This window comes from Pantherophis guttatus, chromosome 1 (assembly GCF_059756535.1).
Source record: "Pantherophis guttatus breed Tessera chromosome 1, ASM5975653v1, whole genome shotgun sequence".
Classification (NCBI taxonomy): Eukaryota; Metazoa; Chordata; class Lepidosauria; order Squamata; family Colubridae; genus Pantherophis; species Pantherophis guttatus.
In genome coordinates, this window is record NC_142063.1 from 3,916,015 (window position 1) to 3,935,160 (window position 19,146).

Consider the following 19,146-nt stretch of genomic DNA (forward strand, 5'->3'; position numbering starts at 1 on the left):
TTTAATGATTCTTTTGATTACAATAAATAAAGTGTGAAACTTCCTTTTGGAAACTAATATCCACATTTTTTTAATTTTAAAATAAAATTTAAAAAATGTTTCCATGTTGATCATAGGATTCTCTCTGGGACAACTGGTCCTAAAGAAGGATAAAAGGATGGGTAATTGCTACTGATTAATAAATACTTTGTGATTAGTCACATCACATTATTTGATGGACAAGTCCTTCTCTCATTTTGGATGAAAAAGAAAAATGTCCCAAACTCCAAGTTTCCAATTCCTGCATCAGTCACAGGTTCTTTTGCCTCATTATATTCTCTCTACAGTTCAGATGGGGCCTCAGCAGAATAATGTAGCATTTGGGGAAAAAGATGCAAACCAAGAGAGCAGCTCCAGAGGCCAAGATGGAGAAGATCTCCACAGCCACCATGGACTTCCCTTTGGTGCTCAGGTAGGTGGGGAGGAAAGTGATCCAAACACTGCAAAAAATCAGCATGCTGAAAGTAATGAATTTGGCTTCATTAAAGCTGTCAGGCAGTTTCCTAGCCAGGAAAGCCACTGTGAAACTGATTAAGGCCAGGAAACCCAGATAGGTGAGGACAGCATAAAACATCAAAGTTGACCCTTCCTTGCATTCTAAGATGATCTCGCCAATCAATGAGTGGAAGTCCAAGTTGGGAAATGGTGGAGAGGTTCCCAGCCAGGTGGCACAAAGAACTGCTTGCACCAGGGGACATCCAAAGACAATGGAGTTGGTCAATGGCTTTCCTAAGAATTTTCTTGCCCTGTTCCCTGGCTTGGTAGCCATGAAGGCAAGAACCACCATGACAGTCTTTGCCATCACAGAGGAAACTGCAAGAGAAAAGAGGATGGCAAAGGCAGATTGTTGGAACAGACAAGTGATATTCCCTGGTTGACCAATGAAGAGGAAGGAGCAGAGGAAGCAGAGCAGGAGGGAGACCAGGAGGATGTAGGTGAGATCTCGGTTGTTGGCCTTGACAATCGGTGTGTCGTGATGTTTATGGAAAATCATCAGAACCGCCAAACTGATCACAGAGAGAGAAAGAGCTAAAGAAGCTAAAGTGTATCCCAGGTTATCTTGATAGGAAAGGAAGTGGAGCTTCTTGGCAATGCAATAGTTTTTGTCCTTACAGGGGTATTGGTCTTCTGGACAAGGCTCACAGTGGGTTGCATCTAAAAAATCAAGAATCTTTGTCTAAGATCACAACAAGGAAATATTACTTTTAATGGCAATTTAACAAACCATGTGAAATTCAAAAGGGCCCAAGACAAGGAATAACAGAATAACAGAGTTGGAAGGGACCTCGGAAGTCTTCTAGTCCAACCCCCTGTGGATGCAAGAGACCCTAGACCATTTCAACCAAGTGGCTGTCTAGTCTTTTCTTAAAGCCCCCCAATGATGAAACATCCACAACTTCTGGAGGCAAGTCATCCCACTGATAAATTCTTCTAACTGTGCTTTATCTCTCCTGTTGTTTATATTAGTGGTGGACATTTTGAATAGATATATTAAACACGTTATATTTGGATAAGCTTAATAAAATTATATTTTAAAAAAGAAATTTTGTCTAAGGATTTCAGGGGCATCTGCCATGAGTATTATCCCTCCCTTAATGTGATATGACTGTGCCCTTTCTGCTGTGGCAAACACACAAAGGGGATGATTTAACGATCCACTGTGCATTTGACAGTGGATTTAAATGGACAAATCATACTTCTTTCATTGTGACCATCAAGATAAGTCCCAAGGTCCAATCTGTATCAGTCACCAGGACCAGAAGTTTTGTCTTCTGGCTTTTCAGACTTGTGCTGGAGCCTATCTTCAGGGATCTTCTCTCTAGCTAGAGAGAAGTTCCCTGAAGATGGGCTTGTCAGAATATTCATGACTAGGAAGACATGGTAACAAGGTCAGCCAATGAATAGGCATAGCAACTGGGTCAGCCAGTGAGAGCTGTTTTGGAAACAGAAACTGGAAGGAGTTTGGGCATGGTTTAGCTCTGTGTTCAGCTCTAAAACGGAACTAGTCTGCTCTGAACTCTGAACTAAAAACTGATTTCTCCTCTCTACCACGTTGGAAGAATCTGCTATTGGTATTGTACATTTACTCATGTGTTATTATGTATATAAAGAAGTTAATGAATCCTGCTGAATCAGTTTACTTGTGTGTGCTTTCTGGATTTGATTTCTACTGCAAACTCTGATAGGGCTCCAGCATGAGTCCAAAAACTCAGAAGACTAAACCTTTGGCCCTGGTAACCGACCCAGTTTGGATCCTGCAACATTATCCTGGGACATATATATTCACCTTCATTTGATAGAGATAAGTTCTCCAGAGACAGTAATTTGTTCAGTTCTAGCTGGACCAGTCAGTTTCCTCTGGGGGAAAAAAAGAACTTCTCCAATCACTGGACATGTCCAAGAGTACAGTGGCTTTTAGGTTCAGAGAAATTGCCAACTTGCCCACACCAGGGGTGCAATGCTACCAGTTCGGACCAGTTCGGGTGAACCGGTAGTAACAAAATGCTACCAGTTCAGACGAACCTGATATTTCCGACGATCAGCTGTGCCGCGTGATTTATATTCACTAGAAAGCAGGAAATCCTAATTTCTAGTGAATCTAAATCATGCAGCACAGTTGTTCCCCCCCCTCTGTTCTACTTACCTTAGAAAAGGCTTCTTAAGCCTTCTTTTTCAGTGCTGTGTGTTAGTGCCTGCAGTGACCCTGCACATAAAGTGTGCGTTTGGCATGCACTGCACATGCGCGCACAAAGCACGCATTTGGCATGCACCATGCATTCACACGCACAGCAAACCAGTAGCAGACCTCGGAGGATTTCACCACTGGCCCACACCCACTTCATCCTGTAATCCCCAAAAGACTAATAGATCTGTCAGCCAGGAATCCTGCTGTTTTGTGTGTTTGTACATTAGAACTGCAGGAAAAACAATGGCTGCCAACCTGCCTTCCATTGAGGACCTGTATACTGCAGGAGTCAAAAAGAGGGCTGTGAAAATATCTACAGACCCCTCACATCCTGGACATAAAGTGTTTCAACTCCTGCCCTCAAAAGACGCTATAGAGCACTACACACCAGAACAACTATACACAAGAACAGTTTTTTTCCCCAAAAGCCATCACTCTGCTAAACAAATAATTCCCTCAACACTGTCAAACTAGTTACTAAGGCTTCACTACTATTAATCTTCTCATCGTTCCCATCACCCATCTCCTACCTGTCTGATTAGAAATAGTTCCATCTGGACAAAGGGCACATTGGTAGCAGCAAACCTGCTTACCCTCTGGAACACTTCTCCTCTCTCCTGCATGGCACCTCTTCATGCTACACCTGGCAAAGGGCACCTTCTAAAAGAGGAAAAAGAAATGCTTGAGATGACCTAAGAAATGAACATGCTTCATTCATTCCTTTCCATATTCTTATCTCCACATTCAGAATGTCTCCAAAAGCTATTATTCACCAGGGTTTACCAGAAGCAGGAAAAGCTCTTGGGGGATTCATGCCACTGGCAATCCTGGCACACCACTTAGATGCTGGAGATTGGAACTGGGATTTTGGCAGTCTTATGTAGGTTTGTTGCTGGAGAAGACTCTTGCAAGTCCCTTGGACTGTAAGGCGATCCAAGCGGTCAGTTCTAGAGGCGATCAACCCTGACTGCTCTTTAGAAGACAAGATTCTGAAGATGAAACTCAAATACTTTGGCCACCTAATGAGAAGGAAGGACTCACTGGAGAAGAGCCTAATGCTGGGAACAATTGAGGGCAAAAGAAAAAGGGGACGGCAGAGAATGAGGTGGCTGGATGGAGTCATTGAAGCAGTAGATGTGAGCTTAAATGGGCTCCAGAGGATGGTAGAGGACATGAAGGCCTGGAGGAATGTTGTCCATGGGGCTGCAATGGGTCGGACACGACTTTGCAACTAATTACAACAACAACATATAGGTTTGTGTGTTTTCAAAATAATTCTGTTTGGCAGCTCTTATTTTTTGAGCTAATTCTTCCTTCTCCAATAGATCCATTTTGTGCTTTATAATATCCATTTTAATTTTTACATCTTTCTTATATGGATCTTTCTGGAATTCCTTTTCAAGTCTTTTATGATCAATAAACCAGGCAGATGGTTAGCATATAAACTGAAAAAAGAAAGAGAATCAAGAAAAATAATACAACTAATTGATCATCAAGGACAGAGTAGATCTGGAAATAAAGAAATGGGGGAAATAATACAGGAATACTATACACAACTGTACAAGAAAGACATAATAGAGGAGGATAAAGTGGCAAGTTATCTACAAAAAGCAAAACTACCACAAATTCCCAAAGACGTTGAGGAGCTGTTGGATGGAAACATAACGAAGATAGAACTAACCAAGGCAATTAAGAAACAGAAGAATGGAAAGGCACCAGGACCAGATGGACTGCCAGCTTAATATTATAGGACGTTACAAGAATCTTTATCAATCCCAATGCTGGAGGTTATGAATGAAGTAATGACAAAAAGAGAAATACCCAAAACATGGACCGAGGCTTATATTACATTGATTCACAAAGAAGAGACAGACTCACAACTAATCAAAAACTATAGACCTATATCCCGGCTAAATGCGGACTATAAAATATTTGCTACGATATTGGCAGAAAGGCTTAAGAGATATTTGAATAACTTTATACATTCTGACCAAAATGGATTCCTGCCAAAAAGACAAATTAGAGACAATATAAGAATAATTTTAGATACCTTAGAATATTATGAATCTCATCCTGAAAAGCAGATGGCTTTGATATTTCTAGATGCACAAAAAGCCTTTGTGCATCTTTGAATTGGCGATTTATGATGTTACAAATGGAGGAGATGGGCTTTGGAAAGAAATTTCTTCAGGCAATTGAAGCTATATACTCCAAACATAAGGCCAAGGTCATGATCAATGGAGAACTGTCTGATTTTATTGAAATAGAAAAAGGCACTAGACAAGGATGTCCACTGTCCCCACTATTGTTTATATTGACATTGGAAGTTTTAAATAGAAATATTAGAGAAGAAAAAGAGATAAAAGGTATGAAAATTTGGAAAGAAGAATATAAGTTGCAAGCTTTTGCAGAGGACTTGGTTTTTATTATTGAAGAACCATTAATACCAATAAATAAATTGTTAGAAAGCATTGGAGAGTTTGGGGAAGTAGCTGGTTTGAAAATTAATAAAGAGAAGACAAAGATAATGACTAAAAATATGTTGAAAAAGCAAAAAGAAGAATTGATGGAGATTTCAAATATGCAGGTCACGAATAAGGTAAAATATTTGGGGATACATTTGACAGCAAGGTGTAGCTCTCTTAAGGAAAATAATTACAATAAGTTAAGCGACAGATAGGACAAGATTTGGAAAAATGGGGAAACTTGCAACTATCTTTAATTGGGAGAATTGCAACTATTAAGATGAATATTTTGCCTAGAATTTTGTATTTATTTCAGATGATTCTGATAAAGTTGGACAACGATTTTTTTACAGATTTGAATAAAATGATATTGATTTGGCAAGGGAAAAAGGCAAGAATAAAAATTAAGTTGTTACAAGATGCTAAAATGAGGGGTGGTTTTGGTCTACGTAACTTTGAATTATATTACCAAGCAGCTAGTTTAATGTGGATTAAAGAATGGGTAACATTGAAAAACACTAGATTACTGAATTTGGAGGGACATGATTTGTTGATGGGGTGGCATGCCTTTTTATGGTACAAAGGAACTAAAATACAGGGGTATTTTAGAAGACATGAGATACGTGAAGCCTTGTTTTTGAACTGGGAGAGGATTAAAAAATATCATTATTTGAAGATTCCAGTCTGAGTATCTACAATTGAAGCTTTTTCATATCCAGTGATATTCAAAGGGGAACAAATTGTTAGATATAGTGAATTATTGGATGAAAAGGGTGAACTTTAATTAAAACAAGACTTAGAAGATCAGGGATTTAAGATGGATACGTTTTCATATATGCAAATATTTTCTAGATATCGTGAAGATCGCAAACAAGAAGGCTTTTATAATGTTTTGACTATTTTAGATAAGATATTAATGGGTTCTGATGACCATGTAATTAAAAAGTTATATGGATATTTGTTAGAGGTAAAATTGGAAGAAGAACAAGTTAAAGAATCAATGATAGCATGGGGGAAAAATTTTGATTATGATATTGATCTAGAGAAATAGCAAAAATTGTGGTCACATAATTATAAAATGACAATGTCTACAGCATATAAGGAGAATTTGTATAAGATGTTTTACAGGTGGCATTTACCCCCAACGATGATAGCCAGAATGTTCAAGAACAAATTGGAGAAGTGTTGGAAGTGTCATCAGACCCCAGGATCTTATTACTTTATGTGGTGGACATGCATAGAAGCAAGGAGATTTTAGACTAAGATACACAAGTGGTTGGAAAAAATGACAGAGAGACATATTGACTTTAAACCAGAGACATTTTTATTAGGGATCTTACCAGAGACATTTAATAAAGAATTGCAATATTTAATTGTGAATATTTTAACAGTGGCTAGAATTGTATTTGCAAAAAATTGGAAAAGGAGAGAAGATAATTACTGATGAAGAAATTATTAAGAAAATGTTGGATTGTGCTGAAATGAGTAGATTGACATTTGAAATAAGAGAACAGGAAGATATAAACAATATTATTGGATATGGGAGCTATTTTATCAATGGATAGATAATAAAGCATAGAGATGAAATATTATATATGAAATGAAATTTGGATAAAATGTTTAAACACTTGTTTTTTGTTAGAGGAAAGAACATTTGTCATATAATGATATTTTGAAAATTTTGAGAGCACGAAATGATTTTAACCGATCGAAATACTGTCTGCAATTGTTTGGAAGGATGATGTTTTTATGTTGTTTTTGTTTAAAAAATAAAAAACTTTTTGCAAAAAAAAAACATATAGGTTTGTGTGATTGAGCTACAGCTTTTTTAAAAAACAGAACCATGAGGATCCAATTGAATGAATATGATCCATGGAAATCACTGTTGCTTATTCTAACTTGCGGCCCTTTCTTGATCGGGATTCCCTGTGCACAGTCACTCACGCCCTTGTCACCTCTCGCCTTGACTACTGCAACGCTCTCTACATGGGGCTCCCCTTGAAGAGCACCCGGAGGCTCCAACTGGTCCAGAACGCAGCAGCACGAGTAGTGACGGGAGCAGCATGGTGCTCCCATATAACACCGCTCCTGCGCGAGCTGCACTGGCTCCCGGTGGTCTTCCGGGTGCGCTTCAAGGTGTTGGTCATCACCTTTAAAGCGCTCCATGGCATAGGACCTAGCTATCTTCGAGGCCGCCTGCTGCTACCGACGGCCTCCCATCAACCCGTGCGCTCCCACAGAGAGGGCCTCCTCAGGGTGCCATCAGCCAAACAATGTAGGCTGGTGACCCCTAGGGGGAGGGCCTTCTCTGTGGGGGCTCCCACCCTCTGGAATCAGCTGCCCCCAGAGATAAGGAGAATCCAAGACCTCAGTGCCTTCCGCCGTGCCCTTAAAACCCACTTTTTTCCAGCAAGCCAGGCTGGCTTAAGAAGAAATTTTTAAATGTTTTAACTGGTTTGTGATTTTTAATTTTTGGGCCAAATTTATATATATATTAATTGTTTTTTAATATTTGTATTGCATGTTCTTAATTCTGGCTATACACCACCCTGAGTCCTCAGGGAGAAGGGTGGTATATAAATTGGAAATAAAATAAATAAATAAATAAATAACTGCATCCTGAGCTGGCAGCAAATATTGTTTTTCCCCAATCCAAACCCTTTGTGGACCTGCCACAAATCAGACCTCAAATGTGTTACCTGCAAACCCTTACATTTTCAGCAAATGCCTGCCATATTTTCTGGCTCAACTGACCATTTTTCAAGTCAGAGGGATGTTTTGAATCCCTAGGAGGGAATGCATTTTACCCTGAAATTGTCTGCCTTGAAGCCATTTTGGAGCATCTTCATTTTGGAGCATCTTCAACAAGTCCAACCGGCCACAGCAAGGCCAGTTGGACTTGTGGGAATGGGAGGGGGGGAGATAGAGATATCTGGGCATGTGTAGCCAAAATAAAATTCTTTCTCCTGGGAACCAAGTGACATTCTCACCAGGTGCTGGGAAGGCGTGGACTGAAGCCAACTGGAATTGGGACTGCGACCTGATTGGACCCTGTGATGGACGTGAGGCCTGGGGGCATGAATTTTGGGATTTGATTTGGGTGGGGAAAACCTCAGGTCTTTCCGAGTTGGGGTTTCGCCAACTGTGCCAATATGACATTCCTAATAAATTCATACTTTGAGGAAACCCTGGGTCTCGGAGTTCTGATTCTGTTGGGTTTGTTACTTGAACCCTGACAGAATTACAACATTGCCTTTCAACTCACCTTTGTGGCCCAGACGATTGCATCAGAGTTAACGGTGAAATCCTGACCAGGAGGAGCCCCGTGATCTATTTGCCCAACTTTCATGGGGACAAAAGATTGATTAGGGAAGAAAATCCAGTTGAGAAGATCATAACCAGCAGATCCCAGTCCGTTTTCTGACAAGGAGACTTCATCTCCAGCACCGTTGTTGAAGTGGACGTTCCTCAAATAGGGAAGGACCTGAAAGAAAAAGAGACCTTCAAACATTGATGTAAAATAGGATGAACGCATACAAAGCACACAGAAGAAAAGGCGAGGGGAAAAAAGGGAAACTCCCCTTTCTCACCCAGCAACCAATCATAAAGTAGATTGCCTCATGCAGGAGCCCACACTCTCCAACCAATCAACTACAACTGTGTGATCTGGCCCATTATACACTTTACTGTTTCGGCTATTAAATTCAATATATTAAGAGAGAGCAGGTCAGTTGAATAGAAAGATGGAATGCCATATGTATATACTGTATGCATGCTTATACAATTGCCAGACCCTCTAGAATAATTGATTATATAAAATTATAGTTTATATACAACTGATTTTTGTTATACTCCGTGTATGAGAAAATATAATAGAAAATAAAATGTATTTATTTATTGATAAACTTTATTTATTGATAAAATGTATTTATTGATAAACTTTATTTATTGATAAAATGTATTTATTGATAAACTTTATTTATTGATAAAATTCATTTATTTATTCATAAAATTTATTTATTTATTCATAAAATTTATTCATTTGTTTATAAAAATTATTTATTTATTCATTTATTTATTTATTCGTAAAATTTATTTATTTATTTATAGAATTTATTTATTTATTTATTTATAAAATTTATTGACCTCCGATCTTACCAAAGTGTAACTCTGGGTGGCTTACGGTTACATTTCAGCTAAAACAAAAATGTTAAAAATCAAACCTTAAAACCAAAGACACATGGGGATTTCAAGGACAAAGTAGCGGGGAGGTGGGATCTGTTATTACTCGATCAACCACCTCCATTGCGCTGATCCCCCACTTGGGCTCCAAGCCGACTGGCACAGCCCTTATGAAAAGATAGGAAGTTTGGGGTCCGCCTCACATCGGGGGCCAAGATGTTCTAGAGGGCAGAGAAGGCCCCACCAGCCGCAATAATCAGGATGACAGGACCTGTAGCATGCCTCCCCTGCCAGCATGAATGCTACGGGTCAATCCCAGTGGGGTAAGACCATAAATAATATATTATTGACCTCTTTTGATTTTCTCTTGCCAAATGTGCAACTTCTCAATGTTAATATTTCTAACATTCAGTTCAGTTCTCAAGTGGCTCTACCCTCAACATGGTCAAAGTAGTTACTAAGTCTGCATTACTATCAATCTTCTCATCGTTCCTATCACCCATCTCCTCCCACTTATGACTGTATGTCTGTAACCTTGTTGCTGGTATCTTTAAGATTTATATTGATTGTTTCCCTATGACTATCATTAAGTGTTGCATCTTCTGATTCTTGATGAACGTATCTTTTCTTTTATGTACACTGAGAGCGTATGCACCAAAACAAATTCCTTTTGTGTCCAATCACACTTGGCCAATAAAGAATTCTATTCTATTCTATTCTATTCTATTCTATTCTATTCTATTCTATTCTATTCTATTCTATTCTACTCTACTCTACTCTACTCTACTCTACTCTACTCTACTCTACTCTACTCTACTCTAATGATGGATGGATGTCTGACAAGATAGAGGAGATCTTTTGGTGCAGATCTCAGTAATCAGGAGTGACCTGAAATATTTGATTCCTTCCCCAACACTACGAACATTTCTTTTTATCATTGGGAATTTGTAAAGTGGCTTCTTTAAACCCAGTTTTTTTTATTTTATTTTATTTTTTTAATTTGATTTATATGCCGCCCTTCTCCGGAGACTCAAGGCGGCTTACAATGCGCTCAGCAATAGCCTTCATCCTTTTGTATATTTATACAAAGTCAGCTTATTGCCCCCCACAACTGGGTCCTCAATTTACCTACCTTAGAAAGGATGGAAGGCTGAGTCAACCTTGAGCCTTGGTGAGATTCGAACCCTGCAGTAATTGCAGGCAGCTGATCTTAATAACCAGCTTAATAACAGGGGGCTTTAAACTCCTGTACTACCAAGGCTCTTGTCTTTACATGAAAGACAAAAGTTTTCATGCCACATTATTCTGTTCACATTAGTCATTTGTTCTATGTTTCCCCCCCCAGATATACTTGGCTGTATACATTTTAAAATGTTTTACTTTGGTTCAAAGTCTTCAGAATCAAAATAGAGCTGGGAGGGACCTTGGAGGTCTTCTAGTCCAAACCCCTGCTCAAGCAGGAGATCCTATACCATTTCAGATAGGCGGCTGCCCAGTCTCTTCTTAAAAACCTCCAGTGATGAAGCTGTTCCACTGGGTAATTGTCCTCACTGTTAGGAAGTTACTCCTCAATTCCAGGTTGATTTTCTCCTTGATTAGTTCCCATCCATTGTTTCTTGTTTTGCCTTCTGGTGCTTTGGAAAATAAGTTGACCTCCTCTTCTTTATGGTAGCCACTCAAATACTGGAAGACTGCTATCATGTCATCCCTCGTCCTTCTTTTCTCTAGACTGGCCATACCCAATTCCTGCAACCCTTCTTCATATGTTTTAGTCCCCGGGCCTTTAATCATCTTAGGTTTGTTTTTGTTTTTTTAATTTGATTTATATGCCGCCCTTCTCCAGAGACTCAGGGCGGCTTACAATGCGCTAAGCAATAGCCTTCATCCTTTTTGTATATTTATACAAAGTCAGCTTATTGCCCCCACAAACTGGGTCCTCAATTTACCTACCTTAGAAAGGATGGAAGGCTGAGTCAACCTTGAGCCTGGCGAGATTCGAACTTACTTTAATTGCAGACAGCTGGTGTTAAATTACAGTGCTTTAATCTGCAGAGCTATCCAGGCTCCTTAGTTGCTCTTCTTTGCACTTCGTCCAAAGTCTTAACATATTTTTTGTAATGTGGTGACCAAAACTGGATGCAGTATTCTGTCAACTCATAAAGCATTCCTGGCCTGGCATATTCCAGGTGTGATCTTACTAAGGCTTAATATGTCTTGCAAGTGACAATTGCATTTTAGGAATGTTTAAACAGTTTCCGTCGTAATGCAATTGCACAATGCCATTGTATTGGTTTCTCTAGCTAATAGTTAAAGAGAGCAAAGTGACAGGTTGGGCCACGTGAGAAGAAGCAGTTGACCTAAATTGTCCAGAGAGTCCAACGTGCAGCCTTTGATGTGGAAAGATTGATGAATTTCAGACTATGATCCTGTTAGGACTCCAACCTTGTGTGCTGAGGCTGACAGAGGCTGTTTTCACACAACAAGCTGAGAGGTGCAACAAATGGCAAACTGAACAAATGGGGTAGGGTCATACAGGATGCTAAGTCATAGAAATATAAACCAAGGTTAAAAGAAATTGAGTTGAGTGTCTTTCTACAAATGGTATTTAGGCTATATACCAGTGATGGCTAACCTTTTTGCCATCGCGTGCCAGGAGAGGGAGGGCGGGGGAGGGTCACGTGCGCACGTGCCCACCCGCATGCATGCACAACCCCCCTCCCCCTCCCCCCCACTCCTGGCACTTGATGGCCTGGTAGGCCCATTTTTCTTTCTTACCTGGTTCCAGATCCTCTCTGTGTATCTGGGAAGGGCGAAAACAGCCTTTCCCAATCCCTTGGAGGCCCTACAGAGGCTGAAAGGGCCCATTTCCCAACTCTCGGTGGGACAGGAAGTGACATTTTTTGCTGTCCCCAGACTCCAGAACCTCTCTAGGAGTCTGTAGGAGCCTCTCTAGGAGTCTGTAGGAGCCTCTCTAGGAGTCTGTAGGAGCCTCTCTAGGAGTCTCTGGAGGCTGGGGACAGGAAAAAACGTCACTTCCTGTCCCACCGGGAGTCGGGAAATGGGCCCTTTCAGCCTCCGTAAGGCCTCCAAGGGAGTGGGAAAGGCTGTTTTCGCCCTTCCCAGATACACAGAAAGGATCTGGAGCCAGGTAAGAAAGAAAAACGGGCCTTCCCCACTCCGCCCCCAGGCCCTCCAGAGGCAGGAAATAGCCTGTTTCCCTACTTCTGGTGGGCCCAGAAGGCCCGAAAATCAGCTGGCCGGCGTGCGCATGTGCCCCAGAGCTGAGCTGGCATGCCCACTAATATGGCTCCGCGTGCCACCTGTGGCACGCGTGCCATAGGTTCGTCATCACAGCTATATACTGTATAGATAGAGAAAGTGAGGTAGTTTTGCAAATATGCCCACTAGGATCTCAACTGACTTTTTGAAGAATCCACCCAGATTGTCATCTTGCTCTGTGCTGCATCTCCTCCCTCAAATGGCTACCCCATGAAATTCAGACCAGTTCTAAAGACTGTTCAGGACTTTATACGAAGGTCTTTCTTCTATGGAATTTATGGAGAACTAGTTTTACTTTAGTTTTAGTTTAGTTTTATTGAATTTGTATACCGCCCTACTCCCGAAGGACTCAGGACAGTGAACAGCCATAGAATAAAACAATATAAATACAAAATTTAAAATAGAATAAAACGAATTAAATAATTTGGCTGGACAAATTTTAAACCCCAATACTTTAAAACCAAATTTAAAATTTCCATTTAAAAAGGGGACAGACTTAGGTCAGGCCAGCCTGATGAAACAAGAAAGTCTTGAGCGCGCGACGGAAGGTACGCAGATCCAGGATCCTCCGTATCTCCAGGGGGAGCTCGTTCCAGATAGTAGGTGCCCCCACAGAGAAGGCTCTCCCCCTGGGGGCCGCCAGTCGACATTGTTTGGCCGACGGCACCCGGAGGAGCCCCTCTCTATGGGAGCGTACCAGCCGGTGGGAGGCTATTGGTGGTAGCAGGCGGTCCCGTAAATAACCAGGTCCTAAGCCATGGAGCGCTCTAAAGGTGATAACCAAAACCTTGAAGCGCATTCGGAAGACCACTGGGAGCCAGTGCAGCTCGCGCAGGAGAGGTGTTACATGGGAGCGCCACATCGCTCCCATCACCACCCGCGCGGCCGCACTCTGCGCCAGTTGGAGCCTCCTAGTGCTCTTCAAGGGGACCCCCATGTTTGATTTCTCTTATCCCAATTCTATCTCTTTAAAAATTATACTTAATTTATATTATTGTTTTTAGTACTTGCTGTTTAATCTAGAAAATCAGAATAGAGCTGGAAAATCAGAATAGAGCTGGATCTTGGAGGTCTTCTAGTCCAACCCCCTTCTCAAGCAGGGAACCCTATAACATCTCAGACAGGTGGCTTTCCTGTCTCTTCTTGAAAGCACTCACATGGAGCACCCACAACTTCTGGTGGCAAGCTGTTCCACTGGTTAATTGTCCTCACTGTCAGAAAGTTTCTCCTTAATTCCAGGTTGTTTCTCTCCTTGATTAGTTTCCATCCATTGTTTCTTGTCCTGCCTTCTGGTGCTTTGGAAAATAACTTGACCTCCTCTTCATTGTGGCAGCTCCTCAAATACTGAAAGGCTACCATCACGTCAACCCTAATCCTGCTTAATAATATACAGTAGTGGCCAAAATTGTGGAAACCTTTTGGGAAAAGTGTATTTTCTAAAACTAGCTAATAACACCACTTTTTTGGGGTGAGTAGTACCATAAAATTATGTATCAGTGGAAAGATAATTTAATCACGAATGTAATGCAACAACCTTTATGAAGGATTTGCTATAAGAATAGCAGTTGCAGTATAAAGAAAAAAAGTGAAACACGTAGAAAAAAACCAGATATACAAAAATTATCACATCAGTTAATACTTAGTTGGGTAGCATGAATTATGGCCTTACAATGTCTTCCCATGGAGTGAACCAAGTCTTTTAGTTCTGCAGCTGTTATAATGTGAAACCAAGATTGCATGATGGCTTCTATTAACTGAGTTTTATTGCTGGGTCGCTTCTGACTAGCAAGTTTCTTTAGTCAGCTCCATAGATTTTCAATTGGGTGAAGGTCTGGGCTATTCCCAGGCCATTCCAGCAGTGGAATAGGATTATCTTGAAACTCCCCCCCCCCAAAAAAAAGTGGTGTTATTATCTATCAGACCTCAAAAATATACTTTCCTCAAAAAGTTTCCACAATTTTGGCCACTACTGTAACTAATATAAACCAGCAATAGAATATAATCCATCCAATGTCTTAAACTTTAAAAGAACTGATTTTAACAAACTCAGAGGGAGCCTAAGAAAAAACCCATGGTCAGATCAGAGATCCATTGATATTGAGGTATTTAATCAGTAATTCAAGAAATAATTGCGGGATATAGATACACTTCTCTAAGGATCTGTGGACTGGATCAAAAGTCCCAGAGATTACCTTCCACGATTGGACATTTGAGATCCTCTTTCCAAGCCTCATCATAGCTGGCCGTGCTCCTGATTCATACATTGTATGTAATGCATGTGCCAGAGCATAAATGGCATTGTAGACATTGTAACTGTCACCTGTCATGCTCGTCTGAAATATAAAAGCTGGCAGAGTCTGTAAATTCTCCGTTCCCGTGCATGTTTTCTCTTCCACTTTAGGGATTTTCCCTCGTCTGTAGAACTTGCAGTCAAAAACCCTTTCCCACCATTGGAGAAGAAAGATGTCACCCTGTGAGTTGAAAGGATCTGAAGACAGGAGGGAATGGCTGAATTCTGGGACATCCCCGGTGTGGTCCTTAAAATGCAAAGCCCCGTGAAAGGGCTTCATATATTCCAGTGTATCTAGAGACCCCATCCCGCTAAGTTCACAATGCGAAGTTATTATCCAAACTTTGCCATACGATGTTTTTATCCATTGCTCGTAAGAATACAGAGCTCCCTGCAAAGTTGCAATCGTTCCGTAGTCTCCAAAGAGAACAATCACTTCAACTTTAAAGGAAGACTTTAAAAGCCAAAGGAATCTGAGCATCGTATTAGAAAGATCGTCCGATTTCAACATTTTAGCGAAGGCCAGACAGATCTCCTTCTCCTTGAGCATTGGCATCAGAGATGAGATAAAACGTTCCCCACTGTCATCTTTAGAGACCAAGAGACCAACCCAATTCCACTGGAAATACAGGAGTAGCTGGACTATACCCACATTCTGAGGAAATTCCTTGGAATTAATCCTGAAGAAGGAAGGATAAAGTCTTCTCTCTCCCTGAGAGAACTCAAAGCCAACACCGAGCTGGAGAAAGTGAGATTCTTCTTTCAAAGACAAAGTAATTTTTTATGGTGACTTTAGGGATCACCATTGTATGGCTGATTGCCCCACTAGTCATCCTGAATGGCAAGACTAAGCTCTTCCTTTCTAAGTAAGATCCACCAGTTATATAGCTTGCATGACTTGTCAAGGGAACAAACCATCAACCTGATTTAAAGAATTTACTGCACTGAAACCCCTTCATGCATTACTGCCTTGTCATGGCGAAGGGGCTTCAATGAAGCTATGAGCTATGCCATGCAGGGCCACCCAAGATGGACAGGTCATAGTAGAGAGCTCTGACAAAACGTCATCCACTGGAGAAGGAAATGGCAACCCACTCCAGTATCTTTGCCATGAAAACCCCATGGACAGTAGTACCAAAAGGCAGAAAGATATGACGCTGGAAGATGAGAGGTCAGAAGGTGTCCAAAATGCTACTGGGGAAGAGCAGAGGGCTAGTACTGAAAAGGTGGCTACACTTTCATGAAGAAGACATGAGGAAGGAATTATCTTGAGAAGTTCCGCATGTAGGAAATATCTCATTATTTATCGCTTTAGGGTTATTTAAAAACATATCTTGACATATAAATACCTAAAAATGAATTCAACTGCAGGATGGATTCTCTATGTGGTATGGCTGATTTAACCTTCTTCACCGAGCCCCCTTCAAACCCCCACCCCCCAACATTGGTTTCACCTTTGGCTTCTGTCTGGGCTTCTGTTGTTTCTCTACTCCATACTGCATTCTTCTTACCTGTGGGACCTTGAAGATGCTGAAGATGGAGGCCATCTGCCTTGAGGATTTGGAGTTGAGACCTCCAATGACAGAGAGCAGAGGGTCCTTCATGTCACATGTATACCCTGGAACCATTTGGCCTCGTGTGGAGAGCAGGGAGAGACCGGTTAAATAAATCTTCGTCTCAATCTGGTGATTGTCATAGATGTGGAAACCAAGTGTGATGTTGGGGAGAAGAAGAAGATTCTTGTTGATCTCTCTGACTGCAAACACCAAGGCCTGGAACTGCTGGTACTTCATGGGTATGAGGCTATAGTAACAGCAACAGCAATAGCACTTAGACTTATATACTGCTTCACAATCTTTACAGTCTTCTCTAAGCAGTTTACAGAGCCAGCCTATTGCCATCCACATTCTAGGTCCTTTTTTTAACCGACCTCAGAAAGATGGAAGCCTGAGTCAACCCTTAAGCAGGTCAGGATCGAACTCCTGACACTGGGCATAGCTAGCCTCCCATAGTGCATTCTAACCACTGTGCCATTCAGGAAAGCTGGTGTCTATTGTGGGAGACTGCCTTGCCTTTTGTGTTGTGCTTTGGAGCACTAAGTGCCAGATTTCATTGGGTTTTTTTTTTTTTTTAATCGATGTTTCTTGATGAAACTTGGACGGCTTTATGGCTTGAGTCGAGAAATAAAGAATAACAATCACAGGGAAGAAGTTGCAGGGTGCTTGTTGGCTGCCTGAAAAAAGCCTAGAAACTAGTGGATTGTGATTTCACTGAAATAGGGCTGCATAAAAATCTTGGTTTACATAGGAAGAACCTGGCTAAAGAGAAATACATACATACATACATACATACATACATACATATGTAGGTCTTTGGTTATTCGGGTTTTCTCCCGCGTAAAATTGGAAGTACCTTGGCGACGTTTCGACAAAGTTTCATTCGTCATCTTCAGGCTGGTGTCTTCAGCCTTGTGCTCCTAGAAACGTCGCCAAAGTACTTCCAATTTTACGCGGGAGAAAACCCGAATAACCAAAGACCTACATACAAATACTCGCGAAAACCTCAGAATATATATATATATATATATATATATATATATATGTATATGTATATGTATATATATATATATATATATATATATATATATATGTATATGTATGTGTATATGTATATGTATATGTATATGTATATGTATATGTATATGTATATGTATATGTATATATATATATATATATATATGTATATATATATATATATATATATATGTATATATATATATATATATTATAGAAATGCATCAAAATAAGCATATAATTAAAAGTATAAAATATGTATATAACAAATGTATAGAAATGTATCAAAATAAGTTTATTAATGTTAGAAAATACAATGTAATCAAAGAAAAAGGGACAATGGGGAAAAAATGAATAAATATGGGAAGAAAGTTATAATAACGGAAAGAAGACCACGAAGAAACAATGTTTAAAAAAGAGGAGAGATTTATATGTAGTATGTTATGTATGATTGTCATACTGTGTCATAATAAAATTTAAAAAAAAAGAATTTTAAAAAAAGAAACTTGGATGGCTTTGTTAGAAAGAAGAAAAACCTGTGTGTCCAAATCAATAACTTCTCTCTCTCTCCCCCCTCTCTCTGTCTCTGTCTCTGTCTCTGTCTCTGTCTCTGTCTCTGTCTCTCTCTCTCTCTCTCTCTCTCTCTCTCTCTCTCTCTCTCTCTCTCTCTCTCTCTCTCTCTCTCTTTCCCTCTCTCCCTCCCACCCTCTTTTTTTGCTCAAGTGTCTGAAATCCTTCCCAGTTGCTCCTCTTCCACCCTAATCAATTTGGTCCTTTCTTGGAGCTGGTTTGTTTAACATTGCTAATTAATGTAACATCACAGCATTGATTTACTAAAGGCCCTTATGCATGAGCACTGCTAATTTCAAAACTGATTTTTTTAAAAAAATGAACCATCCCTGGAACAGAATTGGGCTTTTATTGGAGTTTTCAACCATGACTTTTTACAAATTAAAATTATACAAATAAATCCTTCAGTAGCCAAATCATTTTCTAAGATGTATGTTGTTTATTGCCTTCCTGATGAAGACTTGGGATTCTACTTAATTTATAAGCTTGGCTCTTTATTGAGAAAAGCACAAATATTTGAATTACACCACGACATCGCAAACATCACTAGAAGAAGCATTTCTGAATCCAAAACAAAGCAAACAATAATCTACATCTTTTCCCTCCAGGCAGAACTTACAATAGTGAGATAGGAGGCAGGGATGGGTCATTTTTAAAGTCTGGGAAATTGGAGGAAATAATTGTTTTCAGGAGCAAGTTCCCACCAATAATGAGATCTCCAGGCTTATAGTAATCTTTTGGAATCCGGAAAGGGTTTTTTGTCACACATACACTTTGCATCCTCTTAGCAGTAGTTGGAGGCAGGAGCCAGAAGTGCAGTAGAAGGAGAGGCATCCCATTCATTCTTGACACCTTCCCTCCTAGATCAGAAATCAAGGTTTGTGCAGAAGCTAAATTGCAGGTAGCACCTGAATTCTCATCAGAGCTTTAGCACAATAGAGACCGGCCATGCCTCTGGTTGGCCTCAGTGCAAATTGGTATCAACCATGCTTCCTCTTACCAGTGTTGGGGCTGTGACCTAAGAGAAACCAGTAGGCAGCTCAGTCTCTTAGCTCTGTGCAA

The 19,146-nt window shown here is 40.4% G+C and overlaps 1 protein-coding gene across 1 annotated transcript; it reads right to left on the bottom strand.

Moving 5' to 3' along the window:
- Nucleotides 1-289: 289 nt before the first annotated feature.
- On the bottom strand, nt 290-15,248 carry LOC132712100 (vomeronasal type-2 receptor 26-like). The gene is made up of 2 exons (XM_087883564.1): nt 14,844-15,248; nt 290-1,216 (listed from the first exon to the last, which is right to left on the bottom strand). The coding sequence occupies exons 1-2, from the start codon at nt 15,246-15,248 to the stop codon at nt 290-292; spliced, it is 1,332 nt and encodes a 443-aa protein (XP_087739690.1).
- Between the last annotated feature and the right edge of the window lie 3,898 nt (nt 15,249-19,146).

What these genes read in the sequence shown, in the direction of transcription:
- LOC132712100 (XM_087883564.1), bottom strand. Translation starts at nt 15,248, where the DNA reads ATGGGGTCTCTAGATACACTGGAATATATGAAGCCCTTTCACGGGGCT. An exon ending in CAAATGTCCAATCGTGGAAG is followed by an intron (nt 1,217 to 14,843) that starts GTAATCTCTGGG and finishes TTGTGATCTTAG; the next exon opens with ACAAAGATTCTTGATTTTTT.